This window comes from Botrytis byssoidea (assembly GCF_014898295.1).
Source record: "Botrytis byssoidea strain MUCL 94 chromosome Unknown BBYS_005, whole genome shotgun sequence".
Lineage (NCBI taxonomy): Eukaryota > Fungi > Ascomycota > Leotiomycetes > Helotiales > Sclerotiniaceae > Botrytis > Botrytis byssoidea.
Genome location: NW_024065846.1, coordinates 491,611 through 514,999, shown reverse-complemented (window position 1 = coordinate 514,999; position 23,389 = coordinate 491,611). Strand labels below are relative to the sequence as shown.

General features: G+C 42.4%; 8 protein-coding genes across 8 annotated transcripts; 6 read left to right on the top strand and 2 right to left on the bottom strand.

Moving 5' to 3' along the window:
- Nucleotides 1-443: 443 nt before the first annotated feature.
- Nucleotides 444-2,254, top strand: EAE97_002968 (uncharacterized protein; the record flags this gene model as incomplete). Its single annotated transcript, XM_038873480.1, has 6 exons — nucleotides 444-553; nucleotides 642-705; nucleotides 764-978; nucleotides 1,035-1,361; nucleotides 1,414-1,806; nucleotides 1,876-2,254. 6 exons carry the CDS (start codon nucleotides 444-446, stop codon nucleotides 1,955-1,957), a joined length of 1,191 nt encoding a protein of 396 aa, XP_038735343.1. The 3' UTR covers nucleotides 1,958-2,254.
- A 4,657-nt stretch (nucleotides 2,255-6,911) lies between these two features.
- Nucleotides 6,912-7,736, bottom strand: EAE97_002967 (uncharacterized protein; the record flags this gene model as incomplete). The annotated part of the gene is made up of 1 exon (XM_038873479.1): nucleotides 6,912-7,736. The coding sequence occupies one exon, from the start codon at nucleotides 7,734-7,736 to the stop codon at nucleotides 6,912-6,914; it is 825 nt and encodes a 274-aa protein (XP_038735342.1).
- A 749-nt stretch (nucleotides 7,737-8,485) lies between these two features.
- Nucleotides 8,486-11,283, top strand: EAE97_002966 (uncharacterized protein; the record flags this gene model as incomplete). The annotated part of the gene is made up of 7 exons (XM_038873478.1): nucleotides 8,486-8,516; nucleotides 8,563-9,249; nucleotides 9,319-9,397; nucleotides 10,062-10,417; nucleotides 10,486-10,853; nucleotides 10,911-11,181; nucleotides 11,243-11,283. The coding sequence occupies 7 exons, from the start codon at nucleotides 8,486-8,488 to the stop codon at nucleotides 11,281-11,283; spliced, it is 1,833 nt and encodes a 610-aa protein (XP_038735341.1).
- Nucleotides 11,284-12,315: 1,032 nt separating this feature from the next.
- Nucleotides 12,316-14,390, bottom strand: EAE97_002965 (uncharacterized protein; the record flags this gene model as incomplete). The annotated part of the gene is made up of 2 exons (XM_038873477.1): nucleotides 12,316-13,729; nucleotides 14,071-14,390. 2 exons carry the CDS (start codon nucleotides 14,388-14,390, stop codon nucleotides 12,316-12,318), a joined length of 1,734 nt encoding a protein of 577 aa, XP_038735340.1.
- A 341-nt stretch (nucleotides 14,391-14,731) lies between these two features.
- On the top strand, nucleotides 14,732-15,466 carry EAE97_002964 (uncharacterized protein; the record flags this gene model as incomplete). The annotated part of the gene is made up of 2 exons (XM_038873476.1): nucleotides 14,732-14,936; nucleotides 15,027-15,466. The coding sequence occupies 2 exons, from the start codon at nucleotides 14,732-14,734 to the stop codon at nucleotides 15,464-15,466; spliced, it is 645 nt and encodes a 214-aa protein (XP_038735339.1).
- Nucleotides 15,467-16,421: 955 nt separating this feature from the next.
- On the top strand, nucleotides 16,422-17,957 carry EAE97_002963 (uncharacterized protein; the record flags this gene model as incomplete). The annotated part of the gene is made up of 1 exon (XM_038873475.1): nucleotides 16,422-17,957. One exon carries the CDS (start codon nucleotides 16,422-16,424, stop codon nucleotides 17,955-17,957), a length of 1,536 nt encoding a protein of 511 aa, XP_038735338.1.
- Nucleotides 17,958-18,950: 993 nt separating this feature from the next.
- Nucleotides 18,951-19,331, top strand: EAE97_002962 (uncharacterized protein; the record flags this gene model as incomplete). The annotated part of the gene is made up of 2 exons (XM_038873474.1): nucleotides 18,951-19,149; nucleotides 19,201-19,331. 2 exons carry the CDS (start codon nucleotides 18,951-18,953, stop codon nucleotides 19,329-19,331), a joined length of 330 nt encoding a protein of 109 aa, XP_038735337.1.
- Nucleotides 19,332-20,480: 1,149 nt separating this feature from the next.
- EAE97_002961 (uncharacterized protein) lies at nucleotides 20,481-21,269 on the top strand (the record flags this gene model as incomplete). Its single annotated transcript, XM_038873473.1, has 1 exon — nucleotides 20,481-21,269. The coding sequence occupies one exon, from the start codon at nucleotides 20,481-20,483 to the stop codon at nucleotides 21,267-21,269; it is 789 nt and encodes a 262-aa protein (XP_038735336.1).
- Between the last annotated feature and the right edge of the window lie 2,120 nt (nucleotides 21,270-23,389).

Sequence of the window (23,389 nt, the reverse complement as noted above, 5' to 3'; positions counted from 1 at the left end):
ACTTGTCTTTTCCAAAAAAATACCTTTATTCTCTGTTTATCTTCTTCACCTCTCTTCTTATCTTTTTGAATGTTGGTGTTTCCCCTCCCCTCAGCCGACTTCATGAGGAGCCGGAGTGTCAAATTTAAAGTTGGTACTAGCGTCAATTTTGGGACAGGAGGAGAAGAGGTATTCACCAATAGTGGCACAATCTACAAATTTGCATATTCACATTCACATTCACATCCACATTCATCAATTGATTCTCTTTCAACTTCAACTTCAACTCTGAATTCTTTTCACTTCCATCTCCGAGTTGTGACCTTTCCATTAAAGAAGTTTTCGTTTCGAAAACTTCTTTCTATCAAAAACAACAACCAACCTTTTTTCCTCCAGTTCGGTCAGTGTCTAACCATAACAAATAATCACCAAAAGATACAAGTTATCAGGACCTGAGAGTCAAGATGGCCCCTCTGATCATTCCTCGTGGGAATGTTTCTCCATCGAATTCTGAGCTCCTCCATAATACTATTGGTTTTGTGATTCCTTCTTTCGTCTTGTTCGGTTTTCGCATGTAAGTACAATATCTTACCCTTCTCGAAGCAGTTCCAGAGACTCCAGTGTGTGTGAAGTGGTTCAACTGACGTGGTTGTTTATTGTAGTCTCAATGCTACCTGGGTTATGGCTAGGATGAGATTTGAAGATTGGCTCATGTGTGTCACAATGGTAAGTGGCATTAATCATTTGTTACGCTTATTATATTTCACGCCTAACAGACTTGCAGTGCTTCTATACAGTTCTCTTGATTTTGATTAATGTTTCTGCTCGTTATGAAACCAATTTGTTCCCTCCAGAGCAGCTGGCTTCAATTATGGCTGACCCTGCCGACGTGGCTTCGCGCATTTATGGCTCTATCATTGTCATTCCGCTTGAACAATGCATGCTTGCTTCTACCTGGTGCGTGAAGATTTGCATTTGGCTCTTCTTGTGGCGTCTTTGGTAAGTTCATCATTTGTTCTGTTTTCAGCATATCTTTAAAGCTAACTACTTCCAAGTCGCAATCTTCCAAGTTTGCAAATGGCACTCAAGATTCTCATGGGTTACATCGCTATTGGCTATGTCGTAATCATGTTCGTCTACTACATTGGTGTCTGTCGTCCATTCAAACAATACTGGGCAGTTCCGGTTCAAGATGAGCAATGTGCGACATACCAGCATTATTCCATCGTTCAGATGGTTTTCAACATTAGTTCTGATTTAGGTTTGATCCTCATTCCACTCTGGATGTTTTACATTGCACGTCTTCCACCTATGCGCAAAGCTATCTTGATGGGCGTCTTTTCTCTCGCTGTCTTCACAATTCTTGCGGCTATCTTGAACAAGTAGGTTATTCCCAGGTGTCAGGTTTTGATTGAGTACTAACCCGGTAATCAGATACTACAACTTCTCGAGCCCTATGACAACAACTTATCAACTTTGGTACATTCGCGAATCCTCAGTTGCTATCTGGGTAGGAAATCTCATTTGCTGCTGGCAAATTGTTCAAAAGATCTTCAAGGCTCGCTCTTTCGATAATCAAAAAGCAGAGATTGAGATGCACCCAGAAATGATTGCTCGTATGCAAAATCCTTCAAATTACACTGAGAATGGTAGCCCAAAGCCAAAAGACTGGATGGATCAACTCATTGCTCGTCGCAAGGCACTTGGGGAACTTCTCTCTGTTGCTACCCGCTCACGCTTTACCACCCGTGCTACTGGCCGCTCGGGAGCACCTTTGAACTCTTCTAGTGAACAAACTGCTCTTGCTAACTCTCGTGGAGATCCTGTGTATGTACTCACATTCTTATCTATTCTTGCATTTCCGCTCCCTGTACCAATGCTAACTCTTATCTTCAGCTCTATGATGACAATGGAAAAGGGTGACGAGGAGGCAATATCGCCAACTCTAGCTTACAGAGAGAATGAGAAAATTGCCTAAGCAGTCTTCTCATTCTTACCTACGTCACTCTATAACTCGACTTGAACTTTTCGAACTGGGCTATGATAGAGCTGACCGCTTGGTACACTTTATGATGTTTGATGATTTTACGAGTTCTGACAAAAGATGATACACGGTGGTTATTAGAAGAGGAGTTAGAAACGGATGGTGGTTTAATTGCTTTACTTCTATAGTTGATGTTTTCGAATCACCTGTTTTCTCTATAAGGATGTTCCATTGACTCTCCTGTACTTTGTAACTCTAGTTGCCGAGTCGCGCAAATGCTCGAATATGGTGGGGATTCCCATGTGTAATATAGTATTCTAGAAACTCTCTATACTCCCATCTTTGCAACCTGCTGTGAATTTGATGACCACTAGAACCGAGAATCCCAGCAGAAACTGCCGTATTAGGGATAGCTGCAAACACAGGGTATAATGCGGAGGCTTGTCATGATCCAGATCTCTGGTTCTGATGACTGCACATGTCGGTTGTGCTGCTTATGTATCTGCGGGATTCGATCATCTAATCTATGCAAGGCTGACACTGCGGGGTAATTATGCCAAGAATAATTTAAGGAAGTTAAGATGAATATCTATTTAAACGCACCTTTGGTTGTGTAGACTATCTTCTTCTTCAACATCGTCTATAGATGGACCAGCAATGAACCTGCGAATTCCATGAAGAATCATACATAGCATTCACTCGAGTTAATCCCGAGGCGTATCTGGTAAATTATACCTAGTCTCCATAGCTCTAGGAAATTAGATCGAAATGTGCATACAGTATAGAATAATGTAAATATCTGGATGAATCACCATAGAGTGAATATAAGAGTTGAAAGGCATGCCATAGGCACTGTCACGGCTTACCTACCTACGTCTAACACGCTGGTATTCTATAATCTACTTTTTTATCTCGTCAAACTCCTTCAATACCTATCTATCTTCCAATCCCTAGGTAGGTAGTCAAAACAACCTCAATCTTCGCTCCGGTATGTGCACGAGAACTGGTGATTCTGCGGATGTAGGATTGCGCTTGTATCAACTATTTCACGGGTATAAGGAGCTAACTGCGAGATTTCTTGTAGGATGAATAGAAATCTTCGCAGATGCGTGGAGTTTTTGTTTTCTTGTGCATGGTATGGATGTTGATATTGATTCTGATGGGGTCGCGATTTGGGAAATACTTCTCGGGAGATCTTATATAGTTTTGTATTGGTTTAGAATAATTACTAGGGAAAGGAGACGGGAGCACAGGGTCACCTATCCTAATTCGCGATACTGTGCGGAAACGGGTGAAGGGGGTTTCATTACTATTCCATAGAAGTCTTCCTGTTGGGAAAGTTCAATTCGAATGGGAGATGGGGAGAATTATAAGGGTAAGGTTAAATTACAAGCTAGGTGCAGCGTGATGATGGCATCTCGCTTAATTTTGTATGGAGACTCCGTGCTAAATTTCGGTATTTAAAATTTACTGGCTGCTTCGTGCTTACATGCTCTTACATGTGATTATAATTTAGCATTGGCACAAAAGGTGGCAAAAATTAATGTGGGTTTTTAAGAATTGCGATTATACGGTGAGAAACTTTATATATAATCCTCCTCTTAAGCCTTCATCCAAGTAATATCCACCAATTCCTATGTATGATATAAATAATGCTCTACCTGCACTCACTCAGTATTCATCTCGAACGGCGTTGCCTGATCTTAGAAGTGAAATCGAGCTGTTGACATATTGTTTCTCAGCTTATAGATGCTCCTAAAGCGTTTCCTAATAAAGCATGGAATTAGTTATTGAAACTTCGCAGTATCATAGTCACAGAAAAGGAGTCCATACCAAAACCACAAGTCTCACCACATCATCTTCGTGAAAGCATTCCAATCTTGCTTGCCACCAGTCAGAAAGTCCCCAGTGTGTGGACTATTTTACGTCCAGACTCCGTCCCTCTGCATACGGTCTTTGAGGCGGTGAAGCACATTAAGATACTTGCTCAACTCTGGTGCTTGGTCCGATTTGCACCAGAGCAAGCACCAGAGCTAAGTAACTCTCGAGGTTTTAACGGAAGTATAGTAGGCTTGATAGCTGAAGCTGTATTCGGAGAATAAGTTTGTGCATATTGGAAGAACATCGAGAAAGGATATACGTACGACTACTAGAGCGGTGCAGAGAAATCCAACGCAGGCAATGGAAACTCGTATAATAGGCTTGATAGGTATGAACCATTTCACAAGACAAAGATTGAAGAATGATATGGCATCCCCTGCCAATCGTGTCAATGGTCTGGATGCTGGAAGATTGATCGACGTGATTCACAGGGAATGAGGTGCCGTTGAGAGGGTCTGTGACCATAGTGTTGAAGTGTGTCGTGCTGATGGAGTCATGAAGATTCGTATAGTAGGCTTGATAGTTGGAGTTGCTATTCCAAGTCCATTGCTGGGGAAGGCAAACTTGGATCTGGAAATGAAGAAGAAGCAAGTGGTGGAGGGTCTGAGGGAAGAGGAAACTTCGATGGTAAGAATCTAATCTTTGTGTGAAAATTCATCAAAGAACAATGTGGGCTTGAGTTCTGGTTTCTCTTCCCTTGTAATGTGTGCTTGTTAAGATTATATTGTTCCTTATTTAACCTAGATGCATGGATAGTGAAAGCAAATCTAGGGCTCGGCCTTAGGCTCGGAGAGACTTCTAAATCCCGAGATCAAGATTTCCAATTTGACAAGATCGGATGAAAAGTCCTATCAAACCTTTTGTTGGGAGAAAGTGAGTTTCGAGGAGATATGTCCTTGTAATGCTGAAATAATGGACATCTAAACTTCTACCTGATATTTGTGTCTTCAACTTTACCTATGTTTGTCCAAACAACTAATGAATATCTCATTCGAGAGAAGAGTTCTTTCTACTTATGTATCTAGTAGCTTCTCCAATTTGAATGCTTTAAAGAGGTCTCTTATAGAGTAAATCCTATATATTCACAATAAATCATCAGTAAATTTGCCTATAAACTTCTTTGATTCTTGGACACTTTTGATCAACATGATTTGAAAACAAGAACCCTAACATACTCTGTCTAACATTAAACACTCACGTCAAAGCAATTATTCAGAGAACAGAGCTTAGAAGTTTGTGCTAGTAATATCTATCATCTAGACCCCTCCCTCACTCCAAGGCAGTCAAGTCATTGAGTTAGCTTTGTGAAAATTTATTCTTATACAGTGATCCAGAATTTATCTACAAACTTAAGCTTCATAGACAGCAATAATGAGATAAAAGTTGGTCGTAAATAGTCCAGAGCTGAGATTTCCAAGAACTGAGGCTCATGAGTAGACGGAGTCAAGTCAAGATGCAGAAATAATAACATAACTTTCCCTCCCACAAATATATCTTAGAAGTGGGGCAACGTCCACAACAGAAATGGCCAAGGGGTATATAGATCCAGAATGCAAATAATCTCTCAATAGTAGGCTTGATAGCTGGTTAACTCGAACTATCACGCCTACTATATTGTTTTTGGTCATCCAGACATTTGGATCGTTTTGTATGATTCTTGGTTCCCTGGGGAGATACGATCTCCAGAAGGATGATATTGGATTTTGTGTATTTGTGTGATTCTTGTGGCGTATATTCTGGGTAAGTGGGTAAAGAGGAATGAGCTTGCTGCTGTTTCGATGCATAAAACTGTATTTTCAGTACGCTAGACATAGTCACTTTGTCAGTAAGATTCACGCTAGAAAACAACAAGCTATATTGAACGATATAGAGATGGATAATTCCTGAACAGTCAACTTCTAGTGTCAAATGTAGGATAATGCTCTGCTCAAAGACTTATAGACTTCAGTATTCCAAGGAATATAGCACGAAATATTAAGGTGCATGTCATTTTTTACAAATGATTTTCAGTCTAATAAGCTTTCACTAGAGGTTACCTAAATTTGTAATTCTCCACGTTTCACAAGTACTCGCTGTTTTCATTCTCTTGAATAGTTATTAGAGGCGTCTATAGCAGATATGCTGCGGGATAATTGTTATATTTGCTATAACTAGTGAATAAGGATTCTTTCAGAAAGATCCGATTTCTAAAGTTAGGTGAGGCTAATCTCGATGCGTTTGTAAATCTCTCATCTCACCAACATTTAATCCTACCCTTAGAGAAGATCCACGTCCGTTTTGGACCTCTTTCACAGCTTTACTGAGCATACCACTTAGTTCCGTAGTCGTGGGTGCTGCTGCCGCAAACAATTCTTAAATGAGCTCAAATTATCCCCGTTGCTGTTACAGATTCTAACAATGTCAAGTGGAAGATCGAAAGATATATGCATATCTCTATCTGACGATGTTGCACCAAAGTCTTCTGGACAAATCAGTCGATGCGGCTGTCTTAATAAGCTCGAACTTACGTCACATATAATCAGCACAGATACGCTTTCCCATTTATTTGATTTTCAGGTTTTTATGTTTGAATAAATTTGTGTAAAACTAAAGAGATCACATTATGGCAGCGGGCTATCTCTACTCTTAAAGCTGATAGTTGATACAGAGTTATCGAACTAAACAACCTCTGTGCAGCTCGCAGTGAGAACGTAAAAAGGGGCACTGCAGTGTCTCATCCTTCTGCGGTCAATGGCCTATCGCTTGTAGGTTGAATAAGTAAAAGATTTTCGGGTTTACCTTTATCTTGAATCGTATTCCTTGGGTCTCATTCATGCATCTGCCGGATAAGAAAAAAAAAAAAAAAGATTCGTCTGTTTTCTAGACAATGTATAATATTTAATAGTTAAATGCTCTTGTATAATTGTCACAGTGCCCCGTGATCTTGAGTCTCAGTTGTTCTGCTTATGAAGCATGACTGGCATGATTTTGATCAGGCTGTCTGATCATGAGAGAGATATCCCTTGACTGAAAATCATTGAAAATATTCCTGAAGACAATAGATCCCTTCCATTATCATACCCATGCCTTAGAAATAGAATGGAGGAAGATTAAATGCACATCTCAGCTCGTTAAAATCTGCGCAATGATTGTGATAACTAGCAGCTGGCCGTCTGACTTGATCCCCTATCCACTCTGTCCTCTCCTCCATAGTCACATGTTCAAGAGCCTCCACCCATATAATGTCATTTGTCCTACACTTCCAAGACGTGCCTTTACCTTTTTTCACAGCTGACAAAGGCATGCCAAGGTAGTTATAGTCATAAGCATGTAGGAGGGCCCGATCTCTCTTATCTAATCTCGCGTACACAACTTCCCACCACCATGGATTCCACTTGTCCCTTCTGACTCTACGAAAGCCCACGAAGACTCCTAGTAATACGCCTGTGAAGTTCTTATTCTGATGAGGGCCCACCACGTTTCGTGTTCCCGGGAACCGATACTTGGCGCCCGGAGATCTGTGTGTGGGGATAAACCAACCTTGATGTTGCGGATTCAACCCTATGTTGTATACAGGAAAAGGACCATTGGTTTGACGGACTTGCTTTCCAACACCCCAGTTTATTGCATCAGAATAAACGGTATTGTTATTGTCTTCCTGAAAGGATGGTAAAATATTAGGCTTTTGCTTCACTGCGTCAACATAGTCTTGCCACTTCTGTGGGTATGGATAAAAGTCGAAATGTCCCACTTCCGTTCGTGGTTCACGACCTTCTCTTCGCCATTGTTTAGATATCCACCTCCATTGAGGGTTTGCGTTAGCTCTATGATCCCATTGAGGGCCCCAGATAGCCATGCGTACAAGACCTAGCTGTTTTTTCTTCTCTTCATAGGGTTTCATTAGGTTTGCCATCTTGAGCGATGGGATTCGAGTTTTGATCGATTTGCAGAATTTTCCAGCTCACAGTTCGCTCATGGGTAGTGATTCTACAAAGATGGACCCGAGAACAAAGCGCTTTACGATCGATTATAACCGAATTTTAAGAGGAAATTGTACGCTTTGGGAATCGCTCAACTTTAAGCGATTCTGAGAAAAAATGTACTATCATGGCATATAATTTAGCAATAAAAGTAACGATATCAGAAAAGTGAAGCATCAATGATGTTGAAAGCATTGGTGAAAGAGATGGCTGAACGTAAATGAAAATTAGACATGCAAGCGAACTTGTATCAAGAAGATGACTGCACTTGCGAAGTAAACCCAAACATCTGGATTTGTGTTAGCACTGCTGTATTCTCTAACTTCACTATGTTATGTAGGCTGTTGCAATGTGTTAATATCGAATGTGGTTTGGTTTGGTCTAACAGAGTGGCCTGCTTATGTAATCATTAACTTTATTGTCTCCAACTGCCGTCTTTAGGATGTCTGTACCATAATTAGCAGCAGCCATTGATCAATCAATAATGTGGGTACGGATGACCTGGTTACATCGGAGCGATGCGGAAGTAGTGTTGGTCAGTCTGCATGCTGTCATCACACTACAAGGTTTTCCCATTTACGAGTATCTCTGACTAAGTATTGCTTTTCGTTCCCTCCTTCTCTTTCATTTCTCATTCCCCTCGTTGTGATTTATATCGCGGATTTCAAGTCTTAAGATCAAAATGTCGTATCCACCTGTTCCTCTTCCAAATGGTAAAGCTCATCATCCATTTTCACATCCTTAACTAATATAAAGTAGGCCAAAACTTTACAGCCACTCTGCACAACACCACATACCCCGCAATCGACTCCGCGACGAAATCCGACCATAGCAAACACATAGTTTTCATATCAGGTGCTTCGAAAGGTGTCGGCAGAGCCACGGCTATATCATTCGCGAAAGCTGGAGCTGAAGGGATTGCCATCGGTGCAAGATCGGATCTCTCCTCACTCGAGACAGAAATTCAGGAGGCAGCAAAGGCGGCAGGAAAGACCTCACCAAAGGTTTTGTCGATCAAGCTTGACTTACTCAATCACCAAAGTGTTAAAGACGCAGTTCAAGAGGTTGAGAAGACTTTCGGAAGATTGGATATCTTGATCAATAATGCGGGATATCTAGCCGCTAGTCAATCAATAATTGACTCAGACCATGATGACTGGTGGCAGACATTTGAAGTCAACATACGTGGCGTATATTGGATGACTCGTGGGTTCCTTCCTCTGATGCTAAAGGATGGACTCAAGACAATTATCAATGTAGCCAGTACTGGAGCAAATTCATTGCGACCTGGAGCTAGCGGATACCAAACCTCGAAGTTTGCATTGTTGAGATTGACAGAATTCACAATGACAGAGTATGCAGAACAAGGATTACTGGCATATTGCGTACATCCTGGTGCCGTTAATACAGATATGGGTAAGAAATTGCCGGCATATCTTCACAAAGGTATATTGTATTTCCATCGCTAATAAAGTGCTGAATAATCGAAGGTTACTTGCTAATTTCTGAAATTAGTCTTGAGAGATGATCCGGAAGTTGCGGGTGATTCGATGTGCTTTTTATCTCAAGAGAGAAGAGAATGGTTAGCTGGCAGGTATATAAGTTGCACCTGGGATATTCCAGAGTTTCTGAGCAAAGAACAAGATATCGTGGAACACGACAAGTTGAAGGAGAGAATGTTATTCTAGACAAACCACCTATGTAGTGACACACTCTTAGCATTGGCTAAGTTTCAAAGCCTCGGCAACTCGAGCTATTTTACTAGAATTATTGCTTGAAATCTGCCAATAAAGGCACGTAATCTTACTATGCACTTAACAACTAGGGAAGGTATTCCGATATCAATTGTTTGTCAATCCCTTGCATGAGCTCACAATGTTTGTTCCCGGATTACTTAATCCAGCGTTCCGACTATAAGAATGCGGAGAATTACCCCGCTTCGGATTAGAAGCATTAGCTCATGGAACGTCAACCCACAAAGAACCATGATTGTACCACTGCTGCAAAGTCAAGTGGCTTCATTATGGCCTTCCCCCCCGCGGAGGTGATATCGATCGTTAGATTCCCCAGCCATTGATGGACCCGAAATGATTGGTGATTCACTAAGCAAGCATTAGCTCCTACGATTGTTTAAAAGGCCGCTGTTCAAGACAGGTTTCACATACAGTTCTGTCTTCAATTAATGTTACTTCTTCTCAATTGCATATCATTGAGCTTCTAGTTTTCTAGGCTGTGCAGCTGAATCACATAACGTATAGTCACACGGCCTTCTATTCTCAATTGTCAATCAAAACCGAAGCTGCTGGAGTCATGTCTACCCTTAGAAATGCTTCACGTATCTCAATCAGATATCTCCGTTCCAATCCTCGTCCTCTCACTCGTACCTTCTCTGTCCTTCCACATCTCTCAAGTCCGCCATCCCAAATACGTCAACCTCCTCCTGCGCCAGACGCCGAAAGCGCAGCACTGAAAAGTGGTCAACCTTCAACATATCTAGGGACCAAAAAACGTCTACCCGAATTCAATTTGGTCGATAAAGTGGTGTGTGTTTCCGGGGCTGGCAGAGGATTAGGATTGGTACAGGCGGAGGCTTTATTAGAGGCCGGTGCTAAAGGTGTGTAATTTCGATTACAATCGAGAACAAATCTAGATTGAGTAATTCCTTCTGACGAAACATCATAGTATACGCCCTTGACCGTCTCGAAAGCCCCTCTCCTGATTTCGATCGCATTGCACAGCGCGCGAAGGAAGAACTCGGTACATCGCTTTCATATCGTCGCATCGACGTACGAGATGTCGAGGGTCTGAATTCTATAATTGAGGAGATAGCTCAGAAAGAAGGACGAATGGATGGTCTGATCGCAGCAGCTGGAATCCAACAAGAAACTCCAGCTCTAGAGTACTCGGCTAAAGATGTCGATCTAATGATGAGTGTTAACGTAACCGGTGTTTTTATGACAGCACAGGCGGTAGCAAAGCAAATGGTGAAATTTGGTAATGGAGGAAGTATAGTGCTTATTGCCAGTATGAGTGGAACTGTAGCCAATCGAGTTTGTCTTTCCATTTCCCTCTCCAACTTGATATCCCTACTAACTAGTGATCTTCAGGGTCTCATATGTCCCGCTTACAACGCATCAAAGTCCGCAGTTCTACAACTTGCGCGAAATTTGGCTAGTGAATGGGGTGAACATGGTATTCGAGTCAACACCATTTCTCCAGGATATATAGTGACAGCTATGGTGGAGGAACTTTTCAAGAAATTCCCAGAGAGGAGGACGGACTGGCCCAAACAGAATATGTTGGGAAGATTGAGTGCCCCGGAAGAATACAGAGGGGCGGCGGTATTTTTGGTTAGCGATGCTAGTAGTTTCATGACAGGTACGTTACACCTGGGTGTTAACTCTGTTTGGGGACAGATTACTGACCGGTTTCCTTATAGGCGCGGATTTGAGAATGGATGGCGGACATTCAAGTTGGTAAAGGTGTTTTTGGATTTGAAGGTACTATGATTAGCACGCCGAGCAGAAAGTTTTGGTTTGGATGAGCATTTTAGCGTTATATCGATCTACAAATGATATATACATAGGCAGTGCCAAGTTCTCATTTACAGTCAAAATAATCAAGCCATATAATATTGATACTGGCAACTTACTACACTCCACCTGAAAAAAAGAGAAAAAAGAGTGTTCAAGCTTGGAACTTCGAGAAGATTCCGAGACTTGTAGTTTTTTGCTATTTTTTACTATTTTTTATTTTGCTGTATTGCTGTTTTTGGTCATAGGGCTTCTCAGCTAGTGAAAGTCGAGTTGCACTTCCTAACCACTGTACCAACTAATCACGATGCTGTTGGACGTAAAAACAAGTATATAGGACAGTCTTGAGGCGTTGTACGGAATGGGTATATTGACAAATTCACTATTTGATTGAAAGCAGATTGGTGTGCAGCCAAGCTGGGTTGGAGTTCAGTTTTGTGTGGGAAGATGGTATAGTTAGATGTACATGGGATGGTGAGTTATGGATATTATGATATGGATAGTCTTAACATGGCATATATAGACTCTCTAAACCCTTGAGTTGCCGAGCCCTTTAGAATTTTTTCTCAGTCATCTTTCAACGAACCTAGTATTTATCCAGGCATAGGAAATCAATATACAAACAATCTAAATTCTCTCCACATCCGTTAAACTACCCCAAGCCCCCCATAATATAATCAACACCCACACATCTCGGTTTCCACAAATCCGTCTCGTCAATCCCTCATCCCGGTCTTCCGGGTCGATATCCACCGGGCCCATGCTCTCCTCTCCCAGGAGGCCGATTATATCTATCGCCAGGCCCAGGTCTATCTCCATATCGACTTCCAGGCGGTGGATGTCGAATCGGTCCATTGCCTCTCCCTAACATCGGCCACATGGGAATATAACATTTTTCATCTGCTGCGCATTTATTATCACAGCTGGTCCATTCACCGGCCCAGCCGAGCCAGGCTTTTAGTTCTTGTATACCGTGGATTCAGCGGGGGATTTCTTTTTGATCTTGAAGGGCTAGAATGGGTGTGTCTTTTGAGTTTGAAGATGGTTGGTTGAATGTGGTGTTCCAGATATCTTCGACGGAAAATCCAATGTCGATTAGGATGTTGCAGATTCCGGCTTGGGTTTCTTCGACGGCCCATTTGAAGGAATTCTCTTCGGGTGATAGATAGATACCCAAAGAAGGGGAAAGAAGCCGGGTGTGGTGGTAGTGACAGCGGGAATAAGTGGTTTGGAAGAGAGTGGAGTCCAGTTGCCAGATTGAAGGGTCTTCTTTGGGCGACGGATATTCAAGGAAAGGGAGAAGTAATGAATGAGTCTGGTCCCGAATGGATGACATCCACTTTCTTTCTGCTGTGTTGTTGGATGGCGGAATTGAAGAGTAATTTTGTAGGGTTTGAAGAATTTGAGCTAGGGGTGATGCGTAGGTTTGAACGATTCCGTTGGTCATCGTTGTCCAGTCAATACCGGTGCAGTTCGAAGATTGACTGAGTAAATTCTTGAGAACTCTCTCCGAGTCCTCTTTCATTATTGCTGCGTCATCTGTACTGATATCGTCTAAAGTATGGGATCTCCTCCTTCGCATCAAAGCGTTCAACGCAGTCATCCTTTCATTCTCGTCCCCCAGATCAGCTTTCCAGAACCCTTCACTTGTTAAATTTAATGTTTCCCTTTCAACTATACCTCGTGCCTTTGCTTGGCTCTCGAATTTAGGAGAGTAGTAGTTCAGGATTCCACATGTGAGCAGTTTGACTCTGTTTTCGCCAAGTCCCGGCCCTTCTCCAGAAGAACCGTAATGAGAAGCAGCGCTTGTGAACCAACCCCAGCCTTGACTTCGAAGGAATGGTTCTCTCTCAGAATCATGTCTGAAGTTTGGTGGCATAGCAGGATGGTTTTCCGTGGGATTCTTTGTATGTGTAGATTGCGGCGACCGAGTCGTTATAGATGGTAGTGGAAGGTAGGATGTGAGATCCGCTTCTTCCTTTTTATATACTTCTTCTGGTACGTTTTTGGGAAGCAAAGGAGCTGTAACATTCAAATGCTCCACTAATCTTAGTGTTTCGCCCTCGAAATCACACCAGATCATCTCAAATCCAGCATTCATTCGTACAAACCCTTCGACGCCCCAACCTCTTCCGCCGAGACCTCTTTCGTGCGCCCAGGAGCAGAGGCCTCTTGCCCTATCATACTCTTGTACTAAGCCTGGTCCAAAGTGTCCATTAGGATCTGGGACAGTTACATTGCTGTAGATGTGCAGCATTTGTGTATCCATTCGACCTGTGCCCATGAGTGTAGCGGATTTCCCGTCAAAATAAACGCATTTCGCTGTACGAGTAGTTTGGAATGTAAGAAGATGGGAGTTTCTGGTGGAACCCATAATTCCATAGGCCATTTCACTGAAGCATGATTAGCAAATAGTCTAATCTTGCGTCGCTCGTCTTTGGCAAGTTTAGTACAGAGTGTATGATCATGGACGTAACCGCCAGAAGCTATCTAGAATAGCAAGCTAGCTGAACGGAGAACCTTTCGTTGGCATTACGAGGCTTGCATTTTTGGATTCACCAGGAAATCATTTATGAAGTTAAATCTTTCGGATCCTTTTTTTTTTGGTTGAATTAGTTCCTTTAGACACTGCACTCACAGGATAAAATTAGAAGCTCACCGGACGGCCGATTTGGCATTTATCCAGGGGGGAAAGAATGCTAACCGAAGAACAAAGACATTGAAAAATACTCACACGTCGAAAGAAACCCATTCTGGACTTTCAGGTAGAGATTCGACATCTCTTCGGCCATGATACACTTTTGTGAGAGGAGGTATTTCACACGGAACAATACTATGCCCGCTCGGAAAGAATGTATTTGGCCACTGTTGAAGAAGTCCGTAAACTGATGCGAAACAATGAGGTGCTGATGAAGAGAAGTTCAATTTCCATTCGGAACTACGGGTTTTGATAGACTCGAAAGATTGAAACAGAGGGTATTGAAGTTCAGCAAACGCTGTAACAAAATGAAGAAAAGCTATATAAAAGACAGAAACAGAACATAATACAAACATTGTTTCAAAATCGATAAATTGCCACTACGAACTATGCATAATGGAAAAGAAAGGAATTGAAGGTGCATTTTGAAGAATTCACTTGAAGATGTAGATATAATTCATGCCGCGTAAGCACTGTTGAAGCATTCGTTGCCGTCAAAGATAAGGAGTCTTACTGCCAATCATAACCTGAACCTTGCGATTCAGGCTTGAAGTTTAGGCTAGCTTCCCCAGAAATCATTGAAGCTCATCAGTGCATCAGTGCATCAGTGCATCATCAAGCTCCTTCGACTATTCATCTTCACCAATAACGTTGCCACCAACTTTCATCCCCTTGAACAATTTGACGTACTGGAAATATGGGAGCTTCGCAATCCAAAAATCTAGCAAAAGCTTCTAAAGCAGCCTCTTTATCAGCTTCCAATACTGCACGCAAATACCCAACTCGAACTCCGCCGCCTTCATCTCCCCGCACAAATGTTGAACCAAGTCAACCAAGCTCTTCCGCAAAACTGGGACCAACTGTTCATCCAGAGGCAAGCTCCTCATCTACAAAGAATCAATGTTTGTTATCTTCTATCAATGACTTTTGGCCCTTCAATTGGAAGTCTTCGACTAGGAATTGAATTCACATGCTAATGTAATATTTTATAGCGATAAGTTTTGATGCATCCGATCCAGATATTGGCCTCAATTCTCGCCTCCGTGAATTAGGTCCTGTTACACCTTCACCCACTCTCTCCAATTCATCTACTTTCAACCGAGCATCAGCGCAAGATCCTATCACATCCGGCAACAATTTTATCCCATCTGCTTCCACACCTGCGCAGTCGATATTTCCAACCGCAAACAATCCTGCAGTTACCCTCCTGGCGGCGAGATCTAGAATAGCAGAAGAAGCAGAGAGAGACTTCGAGAAAATCGGCAGGAAGGGATTCCAGGGAAGGAAATATCTAGACGTTGCGACTATTCGAACAGTACTGGTTTACAGGTCTGAGGGTATGCCTGATTCCGAAATTGAGGAGAGACTAGAGCTTAGACGTGGTATTGTCAAGAGTTTGGGAGGGAATGTGGTGAGCGTGGCAGGTGTATAATCTGAGGGATGAGAGAAATCTAAGCCTCAGATCGAACTCCGAAAACAAGCCTACAGTGGCGATATAATTCCAGCCATATGGTAGGCATTGCTACCTATCTTCGATTGTTTCATCATATGCTTTGAATGGATACGAAGTCATTGGCCATGCCAATAGTGTACAGTATAATGAATTATGAAAGGGCTGGTGAAAAGGAATGAGCGACAGTCTAGACGGCGTATTAGCCACTGTGGGTAGAGATATTGTATCATATGTCACCAAAGAAGATTGCCTATCTAGGGAAGGCAAGGCTCTGTGAAAGAACCAAAAATTATTGCTAGAAAAAAGCTTTGAATTATGTGTTATGTGCTTTGGTACCCTTGAAAAAGCCGTTATTACCATACCATACCAATACTTGGGCAAATCATCACACAGAATTCGGCCTCGACATGTCTTCATATAGAACATTGGCTGAGCACATTTCCTGACTTTTGTGGCCTCTTGTTCTTGAGGAATCCGAAATGAACTGCTCGTGAATAATACGTAGCTGGGGGTTACAATGCAAGGCTCGCATTACAAGCAAAGCAATATAGTAAACTCCATCCTCGCAATCCATGTCACAAGCAGATTGCGGGGCATATTTCTGAAGCTATTCTGCCGGGCGGTGTGAGACCTGGAAAATTATCAAGATAACTATCTGGGGCTCAATTCAAACCACTTTCTGGTGAACGATTACATTGAAGGACTTTGCATTCAATACTAAAAGTGTTTCGGCATTTTGATCTCTTCACTATGCATGAAACATGTCCATCTGCCCTCCATATATGAATACTCACTCACAATAAGCACCATCTAATTGGTCGATCACTTCCATGCCGAAAATTGTTCGGTAACTTCCGAGAATCATGCAACTTTATATACTCACATCATTGCAACTCTAATCAATAGCTTTTGAAGCTCGACAGTAGCCCTCGCAATGATTGTCCGGTCTCCTATATTTGCTGGTGCTTTACGGCAAAATGGTTTGGGAAATATATGCCTTTCATGCTCCCTGCGAACGGAATTGAGAGGAATCCGAAGAGCTGAGAGGAATTTCTCGAATTCAAATGGTAGGAAAACAACAATAGTGCAGAGATTGGGGACTGGCTATTTCTTTACAAATAGAGATCTTTTTGGGAATGCAGGAAAGGGTGGCATGAGTACTTCTGTGGATGCACTCAGCAGGAAAGGCGTAGATGGGGCAAAAGAAAGCATCGAGAATGGATCTACGATACCAGTCACTGCAGAATTAGAAAACCTGCCACCCCATCGACGAAGGCGGCAAAAACAATCACTCGAACAAGCTGATAAAGAATTCCTTCCTGAGAATGCTTCCACCATCCATGCCGACCGCGCGAGCGCACTTCCACAATCTTCCATAAAACGACTATTATCAGTCCTCTTGTCACTCACCAAACCCCGCCTTTCTATGCTCGTCGTTCTTACCGCATGCTCAGCCTACACATTATACCCAGTACCTTCGCTTTTATCCTCGACACTTCTTGAAACACCCAGTTTGAGCCCCCTTACCCTTCTCTTCCTTACGACCGGCACGGCCCTATGCGCCGCCTCCGCGAATACCCTCAATATGCTTTATGAACCTAAATACGACGCGCAAATGTCACGAACACGAAATAGACCCCTTGTTCGAAAACTCATTTCGCCTGGTGGGGCTTTACTTTTCGCAATTGCAAGTGGAGTTGTTGGAGTAGGAGGTTTATATTATGGGGTCAATCCCACCACTGCATTTTTGGGTGCTTTGAATATTGGGCTATATGCTGGTGTTTATACGCCGTTGAAAAGAGTCACAGTCTTCAATACTTGGGTCGGTGCAATAGTTGGAGGTATTCCTCCATTGATGGGATGGACTGCTGCGGCTGGACAAACTTCCTCACATCTTTCTTCTTCCTCAACACCTGAATGGCAGGATTTACTACTTGGACCAGATAGTGCGGGAGGTTGGTTACTAGCAGGATTGCTATTTGCATGGCAACTTTCGCATTTCATGCCTTTATCCTGGTCTATCCGTGAAGAATACAAAGGCGCCGGATATAGAATGTTATGTTGGGTAAATCCCGCCATGAATGGTCGCGTGGCTCTCAGATATAGTATCGCATGCATACCCCTATGCATTGGGCTTTGTTATGCGAATGTAACTGAATGGACATTCGCAGCAGCTAGCATGCCTGTAAATGTATGGTTGGTGCGAGAGGCGTACAGGTTCTGGAAATACGAGGGCCAAAAAGGAAGCGCGAAAAAGCTCTTTTGGGCAAGTGTTTGGCATTTACCAGTCGTACTTGTCTTGGCAATGGTGGAGAAGAAGGGGTTGTGGAGTAGAATTTTGTCGGCGATTTTTGGACAGAGAACAGAGGATGATGAGGAGTGGGAATATGTGGACGAGGATGATCATGAGGAAATACCTGTGCAGAAATTGTCTGTCCCAGTAGTCGCCTCGGCAGAACCGAGTAGATAAACCATGCGGAAGAAAGATTTGTATGTTGATAGAGATTCTTTTACCCATCTCTACTTTTGTATTTTGTGTGTACAATATTTTCGCGTTTGGTTTTGTAGATATGAACCTACCAGCGGGCGTGCAATGTTAGAAATATCACTACATTTTTGAGATTGCGTCTCTTAATCGTGAGCTACATGTGTACCCAAACATTTCCTTCCTGGTATACAGTCCTCCATCTCCTTTTTCTAGCCTACCAACAACACAATCTTTACCTCTCAAGATTCAAACCTCCCTACCTAGTACTTCTCATCTACACTTCCTATCACCGCTTTGTTGTGTTCTTATGTTTCGACACGGGGCGCAAATGTATAACTAGTCCTGGAACCTAGTTTCAAAATCTAGCACGTTATATTATGATGGCAATTGCTAACTACCATTCAGTAAGATGCTGCAGTGCGGTGAATACTGCTTTTCAGCGCAGATATGACACTCTTCAGATAGTGAAATATGGCTTCGTTTGGGGATATCACAGTGAGTCCTCAAAGGAACCAAAAATAATTCGACTCGATTTAATCGACGATAATGACTCTCTTGGAAAAGAAACGGTCATGGAATGACTGCATGAACATACTACCCTCTGATACAAAAGTCACTACACCCCCTTCTGTTTAAAGATTCTGACCTTCATCTACAACCTCCACTTCACAGCCTCCAATACAATTTAAAAATCCCGTTTGCAACCATACACAAAGATATCTTCAATTAAATCGAAGCTTCAACACAGAGTGCTTCAATACTTGCCGATTACGGATTACGCTCTTCTCATCGCAATTACATCGACAAGTGTTACAGATTCACAAGATACCTATCTAAGTTGAGATTAATGTAAACTTCTCATGAAGACATTTGTCGTACAATTGTCTAACTTGAATCAGCCAAGTATTCGTGCCGATAGACTTGTCTAATAGCACTTAGCGTCTTCCTGTCGGTATCTAATCCGTTCATCACAAGATGTGTAAGACAGTACTTGTCAAAGGACCGTGCTGGTGCAACGGCAGTAATGGCAAGAGAGTCACTGTGGGCGAAGGTGTGAAAATTTGCAAGTATGTAGAGCATGGAAACTCGCACGATGAGTACGAGGCACGTTTTCGGGAAATAGAGATTGTCGAAGGCAATTGTGATAAATGCCCACATTTAGAAGCTGAGGCCCGTAGATTGGAAACGGAAGCGCGAGAAATGTAATGGATGGAGTTTGAAATAGTAGAGGCACAAAGAGCAGAGGCACAAAGAGCAGAGGCACAAAGAGCAGAGGCACAAAGAGTGGCAGAAGAGCGGGCAGCCCAGGTAGCAGCGCAAGGAGGATATCAAGGAGGATATCAAGCAGACAATTAAGGAAGATACGAAGGAGGCAATCAGGGAAGCTATCAAGATTCCCATCAAATTATTCCTCGAAGAATCCATCGAAGGCGCAATCGCTGATTAGTATCCGGTATGGAGAAGCTACAGAATGTTGAAGCTGGAGTGAGGGTGAGCTCTATCAACTTCTCGTTTAGTGCAGTTAGGTCAGAATTCTGCGTTAGACTTTAACAAAAGATTATCGAGATTTATCCTCCGTCCGATCAGTCTGGATCGTCGAGTAAAGAATGCAAATCTTTAATACATATTCATCAGGTTATTTGATGTGCGATGAATTATAGTACGCGTGAGTGTAAATTTCTATGTCTCATTAAACTTGTTATCGATCTTCTGTCCATAGGAAAGGCGAAGATGTATCTGTATACTACTCTATAAAGTCACCGTGATTTCTTGCGGGATCGGGTGTCTGGACTTCGATCTTGCTAAAGTGTGTTCCTTTTCACCCCATCTGTGCGTCTGATCTACTAATCGCAAGTGCCGGATATATCAGAACCCACGTTCATACTCTATATAACATCCCCTGTTCTATAAAGAACTCCTATCATTCAGCAGCTGGATTGCTCTTCGACTTATGTGACACTTTGGGTATAGAGAAGTCATTTATTTGGAGACAGAGAGTTGACTCCCTTTTGAATAAATTACAATGAGTCTTGGAGATTTTCAAGTGATTCCAAAAGGACAGAAACGTAGTGACTTTTCCCTCGTAATTCTTAATGACTGTGTGAGCCTAGTACCCTCAAAACAAAAGCGATCCGTTTCCTCTTGTGGATGTATCTGACCTTCGATCTTCAACACCATCCACAAATTCGCATAACTTCAAATTGTCGAACATTCGAGAGTTCGGCAAATAACATTACTTTCCATCAATACCGTACTGTTACCCACGATTATCTTACTGCTTCATATTTACGAACCACTTCCAGTCTCCACATTCCTAAAAGCGCCTACACTTTGTGTGCTTACTACGGACTTGCGAGTGCATCTTTTAACGTCATTGTCGCTAGCATTCTCACATCATTACCATATCATTAAGAAGTTCTCGGGATATCCACTGAAGAAAGTTGTTTTGTAATACTGCAATTTTAACACGACATTTAAGACAGACCGATCAATCGCACTTACAGAATGTCTCAAAGCATCAGCCCTGGTGCCCAGCCGTGCAATAAATGCAGATTACATATCTATGTCGGACCTTGCTTTTGTAACGGCAAGAGCGGCGAAGTTTTCGTATTATACAGCCGTGTAATACCATGTGGAATTGGAGTGAATCACCCCCTTCGTGAAGACAAAATACATCATCATAGGATATGCAAATATTGTCATGGTGAGAAGTCAAGGGCAAGAGAAGGAGATGAGAGAAGGAGGAAAGATGATGAGAGAGAGGAAGGGGACAGAGAGGCACTAGAGATGGTAAGAAGAATAAAACAAGCGAATAAAGAGAGACAGAGAGTATTGAAAGAGGAGAAGGAAAAAGAAAGGGAGAAGGAAAGGAAAAGGGAGGAAGAAAGGAAAAGAGAAGAGGAAAGAGAAAGACAGAGAAAGAGGGAAAGAGAGGCTACAGATAGACAATTGAGAGAGAATATAGAAAGAGAAAGAAAAATAGCGAGAAGTGTGATAACCGGCAGTGGGGGAAATGAGAGGAGCAAGAGGTGTGAGAGGGGTGAGAGGAGTAACAGAAGAGAGCAAGTGAAAAAAGAAAATACGAGCAGAGGGGTAAAAGTGGGAAGAGGAGGACAAAGGGGTGAGAAGATTGATAGAAACGAGGGTGCTCAGAGGAATGCGAGAGATGTGAGAAGCGAAAGCAGAGAGAAGCAGGTGAGGTGGGAAGATCGTGATCGAGAAGAGAGAGAAGCCACCGATACGGCACTCCAAGCGGAGATCGCATCAATCGATCATGGAATCGACTACTGGTAGACATATGATGTTTGACTGGACGCTCAAATTATGAGCATGGATCAGTGATGGACTCAGTTGCTGTTTAGCTCTTTGCGTTGGACTTCTATTAAAGGTATAGAGATTTCAGCTTCCGCCTGGAGCGTCGAGTAAATGAATACATACCTTTTAAATACTTTGATTGGTTTCTTTCATGTGTAATGCAATGCAGTCTATATCAACATTGAATTCGGTATCTTGTTGTACTCATGATTGATCCGTTCACATTGATATCTTGTATATTCTAAATGCGGAGCAACATGCCATGTTATGAATGCTCAATGACAAGTTTCAGTCCAAGAACTCACAAAAGACTCTCCGCGTCAGACAAATACTCGATCAAATTGAGTCATTAAAGCCATAATCCACACTGGAATTTTAGCCAGTCATGCCTCTTTCTAAGTTTACAGCATACGATTGTTTGGCGAAATGACGAAGGGGTATGAATATTGCATCTAACACAGTAATGATTCTTTTTGCAGAACAGACTGATTATTTTCAAGGAAAAACAGTCATGACTCTTCGACTATGATCGCAATGGAATGGAATGACTGTATAGGCATAGCGAAATGTGCACAAAAGGCCTTGAGTTCCCCTTCTGCGTAGAGATTTTCTCGTTCGACTTACAAAACAATTTCGAATCCTCTAATCGACACCCTCGCGGTTTAAAACAATAACACATTTCATCAAAGCCAGGTTGTCGTTATTGAATATTCTGCTGCATCGCATCTACGAATAACTCTCTTCCTAACATAATTCACACCTTCTACCCGTACAACAATCTCTCAATTCAACTTCTCACCGTCATATCAGCATCTCGTCATCAACAAGTCCTCGAGGCTCCTATTTCCATAGATATTAAACGTACGGTGAGATTTCAAGTCTTTTTTATACGCAGCTCAATTGGATACTGAACAAAGATCACTAGTACCATCCTCAAAACTCATCGTCTCTCACCTGTTCAGAATGTGCTAGTTCGAAGCGAGACATAAACGCTGTTATTGCAATGGAAAACTTCGTGCTTTTGTTTTCGTGGAGAAGGTTTTTGTCAAGTGCTCAGATACAAAGGAAAAACCACATAATCCGCCACTAGCGTCACACAGGGTGATAAGCAAATACAAATCAGAATGCCTATATTGTCATGGTTCAAAGGCGATTGCAATGGAGAGAGAGGCAGACGAAATAGCGAGGTTTGAAGCTGCTGCAATTCTTCAAAAAATAAAGCGAGGGGCGTAGGTAATGACAAAATGTTGATGGCAGATTGGTGATGAGACGGTTCACGATCTTGATGTCTCTGTTTTTGCTTTGCGTTGGACTTTGTAAAATAGTTTAGTCGTTGCATCCTCTGGCTGGTCAATAGTGCGTTGAGCCTTCAGAACGAATACGAATATTCTACAAACTTTTGTCCTCCATGAATGTGCAATGTAATCAGCTATGTATGATTTTTGAATTCGACGCCCAGTCACACTTATGACTGTCTTCGTTATACTAATATAAGCCCAGTAATATAGTCGGTTAACATCATATAGACGCATGTATAGGTATGCATACGAAAAGTCCACAGGTCTATCAAAATACATTCAAAGCTTCAATACAACAACTGGTTTTATCAGTTGAATTCCTCTTCTTGACCACTTGACACTCCACATCCACGAAGTCCTCTCTGCTTTTGATAAGACTCACATCTTTGTCACCGCGAGAATTTCCCAACTTTACTTCTCATCACATCACCATCCCTCGACGAATCGACGAAACATCTACCCAGCCCGAGACCGTGAACCTCACTAAAAGCACCTCCGCACGAATATCAACCACTAAAAAATTAACCTTACCTACAACCCCCTGAAATTTCAAATCCTCTCCCGCTATTCCCCAAGAATGTGTACTCTGTATCAATACACAAGACGTTGCTGGTGCGAAGGAAGAACCGGCCAAGTTAGGGTCATCGCATCAGTGAAACAAGATTGCACCCAGAAGCCTCCAAGAGGCCGGTGTCCATATTTCAAGCCGAAGACTTTTGAAAACCAGAGATATTATAGGTTTATCCAGGCAGCGGCAGTAGCTGCTGCTGCTGAAGCTGCGGCCCAAGCTGAAGCAGCTAG